The sequence below is a fragment of the Berghia stephanieae genome, chromosome 4, assembly GCF_034508935.2.
Source record: "Berghia stephanieae isolate SIO BIC M18660-M18661 chromosome 4, UCSD_Bste_1.3, whole genome shotgun sequence".
NCBI classification, from domain to species: Eukaryota; Metazoa; Mollusca; class Gastropoda; order Nudibranchia; family Aeolidiidae; genus Berghia; species Berghia stephanieae.
In genome coordinates, this window is record NC_088363.1 from 19695111 (window position 1) to 19707027 (window position 11917).

The 11917-nt window shown below is 36.1% G+C and overlaps 1 protein-coding gene across 3 annotated transcripts in view; it reads left to right on the forward strand.

Annotated features, from left to right (window-relative positions):
• The window catches only part of LOC144970182 (endoglucanase A-like), a 15497-nt gene extending 5612 nt beyond the window's left edge, over positions 1 to 9885 (forward strand). For all 3 annotated transcript variants that reach the window (XM_078909559.1, XM_078909558.1, XM_078909560.1), the window contains exons 6-13: positions 104 to 291; positions 1007 to 1166; positions 1772 to 1871; positions 2246 to 2396; positions 4679 to 4823; positions 6594 to 6774; positions 7800 to 7939; positions 9650 to 9885. In XM_078909559.1, the coding sequence (XP_078765685.1) occupies positions 104 to 291; positions 1007 to 1166; positions 1772 to 1871; positions 2246 to 2396; positions 4679 to 4823; positions 6594 to 6774; positions 7800 to 7939; positions 9650 to 9714 (1130 nt within the window). In that variant the 3' untranslated portion in view covers positions 9715 to 9885. The remainder of the gene's footprint in view (positions 1 to 103; positions 292 to 1006; positions 1167 to 1771; positions 1872 to 2245; positions 2397 to 4678; positions 4824 to 6593; positions 6775 to 7799; positions 7940 to 9649) is intronic.
• The last annotated feature ends 2032 nt before the right edge of the window (positions 9886 to 11917 follow it).

An 11917-nucleotide genomic window follows, 5' to 3' on the forward strand; every position in this document is an offset into this window, starting at 1 on the left:
AAACTTCGCCATATCTCAGTTCAAACCCTTTCACCATCCGACTGATTATGTCATTCACTGTACCATATATTAATTTCATTTCATTCTCTTTGCTGGATAAAAGCTGGCGACCATGTAAAATTCGGATTGCCAATGGCTTCCTCCGCTCATCTGTTGCTTTGGGGAGCCATCAAGTTCAAGGATGGCTACAACAAGGCTGGGCAAATGAATATGATGTACGACTCCATCAAATGGGCAACGGACTACTTTTCCAATGCCTGGAATGAGGGATCGCAGGAACTTGTTGTCCAGGTAACCTAATTAAATTATTTTAATTTGGAATGAATGATATTTTTAAAAGTGCATTGACATATTTGTTTGATTACTTGCTTTTTTCTTTATATTTATTTCTATAATTATTTATTTATTTATTTATTTATTTATTATTTATTAATTATTTATTTATTTATCTTATTATCTCTATTCCTATCATCTATTTATCAAAATATTCATAATTTGTATTTTTATTTAATCAGTACCTTATTTATCTACCTATGCTATTTTCTTCAATTGCTTTTCCTCACATGAAGAAAATTAACCCTTCATAGTCACACATCTCTCATTTCCTCACTCATCTGTTAAAATGTAGCTGTGTCGCGACAACTTAAATATTGTATATCAGATCTGAGGTTCATCCAGGTCAGTCAGAAGACTGATTTTTTGGGATGTTTTTCCCCCTTGTGTTTTTCTCTCTTGCTTTTCTGGTACTGTTTCATACACACTTTTTCAGATGGTTAAGTTGTATATTTCATTATGAGTAAATAAATTTTGTTACTATATTATTTGCTTATTCAGCTTCGGAAGGTTGATCTTTTGAAATATGTACTTTTCTTGCATCTTTTTATTTTATAGTTACAAATCACTATAACAAACAATGACGCTCGATACTGCAAATGTTAAACGCTATACAACTAACTGCCATATATGCTAATTTTTATTATTTTGTTGTGATTTAATATCGTCCCAGATAGGAGATGGCAACGCCGATCACGCGTACTGGGGCCGTCCTGAAGACATGCACATGAACAGGCCTTGTCTCAAGATCAATCGTGGAACCCCAGGCAGTGACATCGCTGGCGAGACGGTGGCTGCTTTAGCTGCAGGAAGTATTCTTTTCAAGGATAAAGGTATAGTCGCAATAAGTCTATATTGGTCGTTTGTTTTCGTCTATGGAGTGAAATCTGTGGATTATTTTTAGTTAATAAAAGAGATAATGATTTTAATAAATATTCAAAGATTATCCATAATATGATTGAATCAATCAAGGAAATTTCATTTTTGCAATGCAAACATCAGTTTAAAAGCCATTTTCTTTAAATCGTTGTCAAACATTTTTTGAATACTTCACAAGAGGCTTTTTATAAAATTAACTCAAAAGATCATTGAATTTACTTCAAATCGAATTCCAATCTTTCTAAAGCCATGCGTTCTTAGTCATACACTCCACGTGTGCTTGGTGTTTTTCTGAAACTTTTTAGTAGAGCTATTTTAAAAGAAGGAAAACAACATCAACAATGAAAAACAAAACAAAATTATACATCACACTATGCCGAAGGTGGTTCTGCTATCATTTCCACCAAAGGTCATTGTGCCCTGGAAGAAAAAAAAATATAAGACAGTTTTGAATTCTTGAAGCATCAAACCAGAAAAGAAATAAATCGTTTCAATGAAAATGGGTCCTTATGATACTTATCGGTTGAGCAAAAATTTACTTTCATCCCTTCTTCATCAGATGCTGGTTATTCAAATAAACTGTTGAGCAAAGCCAAGAGTCTGTACGCATTTGCTAAAGCCCACAGGGGCGTTTTCCATGGAAGTGCTCCCTTCTATGGGTAAGTTCTACTGTATTAAGGGCGTTCCCGCTCTATTCATATCATTAGCATTTAAAAATTATTTCTGTTTTGGAAAATTAAAAATTTTGGATACTGTCTTATCTTTTTAACGTCTCGCTAACAGGAGAATGTATTCAATAACTTCACAATTTGTTGTCTTGCGAAATGCTTCATAGTAAACCCCATCAATTTGTTGGTAGATCAAAATGATGATATAGTGAAAGCGCGTATAAACATTAGATCTATAGTAAATGGCTTGACAGTTTGTCAATGCAAATAGTATATTCAATAATGACAGGCAATTTTATAGTAAGGGTTTATTCGTGTATCATGTCGGGTTATATCGACTAATTTTACCGTATGTCTGCTTCTAGATCATCTGGAGACAAAGATGAGATGTGCAATGGAGGTGTGTGGTTGTACAGAGCCACAAAGGACAGCCAATATTTGAACGACGCCAAGGCTAACGCCGATCTTGGCACAGCTTGGGCTCTTAGCTGGGATGACAAAAGGATTGCATGTCAGGTAAGTATTCGCATCTGGAAATATGAGCTTGAGCTTTTTTTATATATATATCCGCAATATCCACTAAACGTGCTCAAAGCGCTTTTCAAGGGGACCCTGACCAACAGCAACATTTAACATGTAGAACGGGACATGACGCCTGTTAGGCGATATTATATATTTTTACGACATAGACAACGCTGTTAACTGCCAGGTACTAATTTTACAACTGAGTATGGTGAGAGAATGTGAGTAAAGAGCCTTTTCCAAGGACTCAGCTATGCGCCGAGCGAGGCTCGAACCCAGGACCCTCCGATCCGAAAGCGAGTTTCATACCACAAGACCACAAAGCCGCAAAATACCTGACGATGAGTAATATAAATGGCAAGGCCAAAAAAAAAAAGAAAACAACCAAAAAGAAAAATGAGAAAGAACACTTTCATTTACTAGATTCCGAGAGATGTCAAGTTTTTCTAGATTCCATTGAATGTTGATATCCACGTAGCCTACAATGTGTAAAGACCGTGTCTCAAATACTAATCGTTTGTGATTTGCTTATTGTGATTTGAATTTAAAGTTGGTGTTGATTATATGTTATACAGATTTTACTAGAAATAATCTAAGGAAAATTGCTCTCAGTGTGAGTTAGAAGATAATTAGACTTCACAACATGGAAAAAATATAGGAAAACACATTTCCTCAGTAGAAGCTGTTAAAACTAGGAGATGATTGTCTTTTCTGATGCTTCTTGTTTACATTTTTCATAAGACTGAAACATATTAAGTGTCGATCCATAACATTATTTTTCACCAATTCCCTACAAAATCTCCAAAAGAGATAACCCTTAGCTTCAATTTTTTTTTTAATTCCCTTTATGCATCCCTAAGGGGAAGATTGTCTTTAGGGTCTAGTCCAGGAGAAGACTGTTTTAACCCAAGCGTCAAACGCAGTGCAGCGCTGCAAATGTGAGCTAAGGCGAAGTGATTTGCTCAAGGCCACACAACAAGGCGGGTAGTTTGAACTTGGTAGTTTTTGGGTAAGAAGCAAAGACCGTACCACTGAGCCACGCTTCCCCCCAATGCTAAGAGTTTGACTCGACGTGTACACATATGAAGGTCTGACATCCGAAGCCACTTATGCGCGTAGTTTAACATTGTTGTGATGGACAATATTTTGCGTCATATTTTGGGATTTCCATTGCAACAATGAGACCATAAGGAATTGGGTTATCAGACCGGCAAATATGTGCACGCCAGTTTGATTGAATTCTAGATTAGGACATTAATTAAAATTAAAAAGCTTTACTGAAAGAATGAGCAGAACTCTAAACATTTAAAAAATCATACGTAATTTTTACTTTAACCATTTTATTTTTGGTACCTGGCGCACCCCAACATTATGATGATTGAGGTCGTGGGTTACATTTATCCAACCATCGTATTATGGTTTGCATTATTCTACTCATTTGACCTGCTACTGATTTGGTTGATGTCACCATTGTCGAGACGCCAGTCAGTATTGCCTATAATAGAATACTAAATTTAATCATGTCATCCCCATTCCCAGTGACCCCTATACAAATACCAATAAGATGAAGAGTGGTTTATATTAAATCTTCTCTTTTTATTGTCTTTCAATAAACCCATTAATTCAGTCAGACTGAATATTATCAACTGTCAATGGAAATAAAAGCACCTTTTCAACAGTCTATTTGCCTTTTCCAAGGACTCAACGCTTCCCTGCGTAGACGGGGATAGGGAATAACGAATAAAGGACCTACAGTCCAAAAACGAGTGGCAACCATATCATAGGATGACAATGTATCAGTTCATGACAAAAAAGTCGGAAGGTGAAAATTTTGGATTTGCTTTTTTTTCATTTTCTGAAAGAGTATGCCCCCAGAGCATTTTAATCTTTATTTGAAGTAAATCAGATGATTTTTCATGAAGTTATGATCAAATGTATGGGAAAGGTATCTAACAACATTTTCTCAAATTTCAAAGTTTTTCAACTTGATTGGCTGTAAAAAAAACATTTAGAAGTGAAATTAAGCTTTGATATTTCCCGAGGAGATACAAAAAGGGTTGATTTAATCATTTATGACAAGAACTCATTTTTGATTTTAAAAATTGACCTTTTAACTAAACTTGGCTTTATCTCAGTTCAAACCTTTTCACCATCCGACTGGTTATATTCACTGTACCAAATGGTGATAGCATTCGGACTTCAATGAATGACCGAGAAGCACATTATACAGATACGATATGTATTTCATTTTAATATCCACTTGTATTGATTGTTAGACTCTCCTGTATGAAGAGACGAAAGACGGTTCTTACAAAGGTGCCATGGAAGCTTTCTTCAATTCGTGGCTCCCAGGTGGTGGTATGACCTACACACCCTGTGGACTGGCATGGAGAGACAAATGGGGCGCCAACAGATACGCAGGTAATTTATTAAGCGAAAAAAAAAAAAAAAATAAAGATTTTTTCTTTATTCATTTCCAAGGTCAAACTTATTGTCTTCGTAGTCTATTCCGAGGGAAACATTTAATAATCTAGGCGTCAGTCGCAGTTCAGCGCCGCAAAGTGAAATAAGACCAGGTGATTTGCTCAAGGCCAAACAGATCGATGGGGAGTCGAGCTCGTTACCATCTGGGTACGAAACAAAAACTCATACCTCTGTGCCACGATGCCCAAAATAGCGATTATGTTTGGTGTCAAACAATATATAGACATAAGTATAACATTGCCCCCGTAATATATATATATATATATATATATATATATATATATATATATATATATATATATATATATATTGAATCATGTTGGATACAAATATTGTACATGTCGTGTTGAATGTGGCTTCATGAGAGTGTTTGAAAAAATGAGATGTACAGTACTTGTCCACATAGACGGAAGTACTTACTGATCAACTACAAACGGAACCAGTTAAACAAGCAACAACACACAACAAACCTCATGTAACACACAGTCCTGACGATGGCTGGAAAGTCCTGAAACATCGATGTACACTGGCTCCAACATTGTGGTAAATATTAAAATAATAAAAAATGATATATATATATATATATATATATATATATATATATATATAATATATATATTACGGGGGCAATGTTATATGTTTTTATCTATTGTTTGACACCAACCGTAATCGCTCTCTCTCTCTCTCTCTCTCTCTCTCTCTCTCTCTCTCTCTATATATATATATATATATATATATATATATATATATATTATTATGATGATGATGGTTATTATTATTATTATTATTATTATTATTATTATTATTATTATTATTTATTATTATTATTATTATTATTATTATTATTATTATTATTATTATTACTAAAGAAAAATACATACTGGTAATGGGGGTAGCGATGTTGATGTTAACGCACATGCCCCTACACGTGAATGACTTAGTCTGATCCCTGTTCGTTTTTTCCCTCTCTGTAAATAGATATTCAAGTCTGTTTAAAACCTATCAAAAATAAAGTCAACGATAAACATAACTTGTCACCCTAATATTATATCATCCAATTGTACCAGATTATTGCCACGCTTTTATTCACTCTTATAGAGCAGGTCAATGTGACTTTTCATGCCTAGATTGCTTGGGGAAATAGGTCATATGAAACCAAAATTCAATTTCATACTGGAAAAGAAGCCTCATAGATGAAATTCTTAACTTTGCCTTTTCTAAAATATCCACCTCTGGCAGTAAACAGGTACTCATTTCTACCTGAGTCAAAGGCGACAATTTTTATAAAGTACATTATTTTCATACCTATTTTCCCGGCTGCGATTATCCCTAGAACCGCTAAAATTGAATTCAATAGTATGATGTCACGTCGCCCAGCAACGGCGGCCATCGTGGTTCTAAACAAAAAAAAAATCTGTATTTTTTATTCTTCATGCTGGCTAAAATTTTGTTTTGTGATCTGAATGTGTAAAAGTCAAAACATGATCAGATGTATGTTTTTTTTTTTTTCCAATGGATACGCTTTTATGCTCGTCGGAGAAATATTTCTTCAGGGCTTCCGCCATTGTTCCGATAGTTTAGAGCCAGTTACCATGCGTCATTACGAGGGAAGAGACGTTACGACTGTTGAAGAGTATTACGGCAAAACATATTATTTCTTTAAAGTTGTTTTAATTTTATGTTTTATAAACAACAATTTTTACACAGGTAACGCGGCCTTCGCTGCCCTGGTGGCCGCTGAGGATGGCGTGATGACGGACAAACTCCGACCATGGGCTGTTCAACAAATCAACTACCTTCTAGGAGACAACCGTCATGACGGAGGTTGCTTCAGTTATGAGATTGGATACGGTTCTAAATTCCCTAGGCACCCACATCATAGAGGAGCGTATGTAACACGTCATTGCTTTTGGCTATGCGGATTTTATAATGTTAAATAAATAAATAAATAAAATTTCCTTTATTCATCCAATAGGGGACATTTGTCTAAAGGATCTCTTCCAAAGGAAGACTGGAATAACTCACTGAGTCAGGGCGAGGTGACTTGCTCAAGACCAAACAGAGCAGCGGGTTGTCGAACTCGGTACTTTTCGTGTACGAAGCAAGGACCGTACCGCTGACCACACTGTCCCCAATCAATAATCAATCATCGATACAAGCTTTTGCTGAATCATAGATTTAGTTATAAGATGCAATCTAAAGACTTAACTTAGCACGATTAAAAGGGATAAACCCGCTTTAGAAATTGCCACGCCTCTAATAGGAAAGAGAGGGGTGGGGTGAAATGGTTTATCTTAATTTACTTTATCTAACACATGGTCTTGTCAACGGCTAGGCATTGCCGAAATAAGGAAAAAAATGAAATCCCCTTCCACTACTTTCAAGAGTGTCTTTATAAAACCGGGCTAAAATGCACAAAAAGTAATTAAGATATGCTAAGCCTTTTGTTCAGGAGGTCACGATAGCTCAGTTGGTAGAGCACTCGCTTCACAAGCAAAGGGACCGAGATCGATCCGGGTGCGGTCAAGATTTTTTCTGCCCCCTCCCCCCTGTCCACCCAGCAGTGTTTGGGTAGCTGGATCTGTTAGATCTGGCGGAAAGTGCTTTGCTATAGACTAGCGTCCTATCGAAAGGGTAGCAAGAAATTGCTATTGTCCGTTTCACGCTACAGAAACCGGGATAAACTCCAGATACATTGGCCTAGTAGCTCGGAAGGACTAAGATAAGAAGCCTTTTGCTCAAGCAAAATCATAAACTGAAGGTTCAACGGGGGCTATTGAAATACCTTATCTTTCCTTTATCTTGCCCCTGTTAACACCTCATTGTAAATTTCGGTATCTATCTACATCCATTCCATACAAAACTTATTACAAAGTTATACAGAGTTCGCTTCCTGTCTTTTATCCAATGCAGGTCAGTAAGTGGTCAAATCCTCCAGGGTGCTCTCGTCGGCGGTCCTGACCAGAATGACAACTACAACGACAGACAGGATGATTACGTCATGAATGAAGTTGCCACTGACTACAACTCAGGATTCCAAGGGGCCTTGGCAGGTCCGTCATCGCAGTCAAACATTTAAAAAGTCAATCAATCATTCAATAAGTGAATCGATCAATAAGTCAACCATTCAATTAGTAAATCAGTCTTTCAATTAATTGTTCAATAAGTCAACCAATAAACGAATCAATCAATCATTGAACGAACGAATAAAAAAGTCAACCATTCGATTAATAAGTCAATCATTCAATCAATGAATTGATCAATAAATCAACCCTTAAATGAATGAATCAATCATTTAATGAATTGATCAATAAGCCAACTATTAAACGAATCTATTAATAAGCCAATCATTCAATTAATCAATTGATTATTCAATGAATTAACCAATACGTCCCCATTTGATTAGTCAATCAATCATTCAATGAATCAATCAATCAATTGTCGATTCTTGTATGACTCAGCGCATCAGTTTTGAGTTATGTCGAAGTAAACTAGATAAAAGAAACGTATCGATTTTCAAAGTCTAAATGATCAGAATAAATACATTTAAGTTTTTTGAAAATTTAAGAAACAAAACTCTCTCTTCTCAATGTAGATAAGCATTTGTTTTGATTACAAATGTTATATTTTATGTGAGGTTATGTGGTCTTGTGGAATGACACTCGCCTTCGGATCGGAAGGTCCAAGGTTTGAGTCCCTCTCTGGGCGACGCATAGCTTAGTCCGAAGAAAAAGCTCTTTACTCACATTCTCTCACCGTACTCAAGTGTAAAATGAGAACCTGGCCATCAACAACGTTGATCTGTCCGCAAACTTGTAATAACGCCTAACAGGCATCATGTCTTGTCCAACATGTTCAGTGTTGGCTAGGAACCCTTGTAAAGGGCTTTGAGCACGTTTATTGGATATTGCGCTATATAAAAACCCATGTTCTTTGGTTTTGTTTTCTTTTAAGCTTTAAATAAAATTTTCAGCACGATGTTCTCCTCGACATAATACCGCTGTGAAACGATTGCGCACAAATATTAATACAAGATCAGCTAACCAAATGTCTATATATGCCTCAAAATATTGTTGAATCATCCCAAAAGTTGGATCCAAGACTATTAAATGTTTATACTTATATCATGAGTTTTGAGGCTGGGATTGGGTGGTACGTTTTGCAGGGCGATTGAATAGATAATAGCATTTATAATAAGAGTAGATTTCAATTTTATTATCGCCATCATCTTTATCATCATCATCATCATCATCATCATCATCATCATCATCATCATCATCATCACCAACACCACCATTACCACCACCACGACCACCACACCACCACTATCATCGTCATCGTCATCATCATCATCATCATCATCATCATCATCACCATCATCATCATCATCATCATCATCTTCATCTTCATCATCATCATCATAACTTCCACAGTATACAATATACGCCACTACCCTTTCTTACCGATGAGTAGATCGTCATCGTCATCGTCTTCATCATCATCATCATCATCATCATCATCATCATCATCATCATCATCATCATCATCATCATCATCATCTTCATCATCATCATCATCATCATAACTTCCACAGTATACAATATACGCCACTACCCTTTCTTACCGATGAGTAGATCGTCATCGTCATCGTCTTCATCATCATCATCATCATCATCGTCATCATCATCATCATCATCATCATCATCATCATCATCATCATCATTACCATCTATTTACCAGTAGTATTTTTCTTCCTCTGTCAGGTATTGTCCATCTCCAAAACCAAAACAAGTTCCCGTCAACCACCAACAAGTGCCCTTGCAACTAAAAGCTTCCACCACCAGAATAAAATCCAAAATTCCCAATAACTATGGTAGAGCTTTTATTCAATGACATATTTTTTGTGTTGTTAGGGTAGGAATAATAAAATATATTTTTTGTCATTGACCTCGGTCTTTGAAATAAAATATAAGGATTTCTGTTGGTTTCTACAAATTAATTCCATTCTTATTCCCTTTATGAAATGTCTACACTTACTTTATGACACAAAAGGCTGACCCATAAAAAGTGATAGAACTCAATAGACAGATTTGATATAAAATCCAAATTTTAATACAATGTAGGGCAACTCAACTTGCTAATTTTTATAACTTAGTTCGCAATAAGATTCAATAGTCTGATGTCACGTCCGCCCAGCAACGAGCAGGTTGGTTCTAAACTAAGAAAATCAGTACTTTTTATTCTTCATGATGGCTGGAACATTTTCACATGTCATGTGATCAGATGTATGTTTTTCTTCTCTAAACACTTGACACACTTTTATGCTCGTCGGAGAAGTATTTCATAAGGGCGTCTGCCATTGTTCCGATAGTTTAGAACCAGTTACTAAGTTACCCTGCGTCATTACGAGGGAAGTGACGTCACGACTGTTGAAGTCTACTGTATCGAAACGGTTGCAGAAATACGATTACCACCGACATGTACATATTTGCGGATCTGATAACCGAACGCAATATAATTATGGGCTTGTTTTATCATTATTCTAATGGACAATTTTTTTTTCGTTGGTTTGAGGAGATTTCCAAGACAACAATGAGCCCATAACAATTTTGGTTGGCGGACCGGCAAAATCGTACACGTGGAGTACTGCCCATTGTCACAAAATACAAAAAAAAAACAAGAAGAAAAAATCATTATGCGTAAAATAAGAAACCGTAAAAGAGAGCATAAATTTGAAACAAACCAAAATTGTAGGAGATAGATATCTTGAAACTTAAATGAAACAAAGAAAATGCAGGCTTGTAAGGCTAATCTTTTCAAAAAGGCAAATGACAAATGATGTATTTATATTGATAATGGTCTATTGAGTAATAACATTTTTTCTGGGTTGATTTTATTTGTCACGCTGTACTTCAGTGTGCTGTTTCCCTTGTCATTGTGTGAAGATGAGAGTAGAACCTGACGATAAACTCTCATTGATTACATCTCTGAAAAAGTCTGCATGAATTTGTCACATGGATTATCTACGAAATCAATGTCTTCATAAACATTTTAAATTGAGCTTTTATATAGCGCAATATCTACTAAACGTTCTTAAAGCGTTTTACAATGGGTCCATGGCCAACACCAACATTTAAAATTTAGGACTGGACATGACGCCTTTTAGGCGATATTACATTATTTCCATGTTCAATGCGGTTCACAATGTTTCATTTATTCTCCCAGCAAGCCATACGAAAGCATATTTTCAAATCAAGCAGTACCAGTCGCCTTATAGGCGTCCATTTTACTAATACATGTCGATCACTACCTATAGCCATGCACTCATTCACAACAGAGTGAGGTAATGCGTATTAAATGTATTTCCCAAGGACACAGCGTCGTGACCAGAATATTCCACAATCACTATCACCCATCCGATCTTTGATGATGCTAAACGTTGCTTGACATTTGTGACAAGACGAGACACTGTACCTCTGCGGGTTGATTCGGATGGTGAAAATTGATAAAAAGAACTTACCGATCATTTTCAGTATTTTTCCCAAAATGGCAGGCTTATCCAGCAGAAAAATTGATTTTTTAAACTCAAACAAGCTCTCTAGAAAACAGTTATGTTCTCATTAATTACACAAAGAACATTCTTCAAAGTTTATGATGTACTAAATAAAAAATCCGAATAAGAAAAACGTATATTTTTTCGTAGCAGATGTGACGATTTGCAGCAGGTGGTAAGGAGAGGGTTAATGTGACCTTGGCATTGGGAATCGCCATTTGGTTGATCTAGAATTAATTTCTACAATACAGTAGTATAATTTAAAAGTATGCATTTCCGCCGCCACGACATCATAAGACATCGTCGTCTAGGCATTCCACGAAAGAATATAGATAACTCATCAAACAAGATGTCTGATGTCAACAGGAATCACCCATGTTGTCCAAGTGAGCAAATTGGGGGTTAATAATCTTGCTCAAGGAAAAAAAACGAAAGTGCCTGAAGCGGGGTTCGAACCCGGGTCCTTCCGGGTCACAGT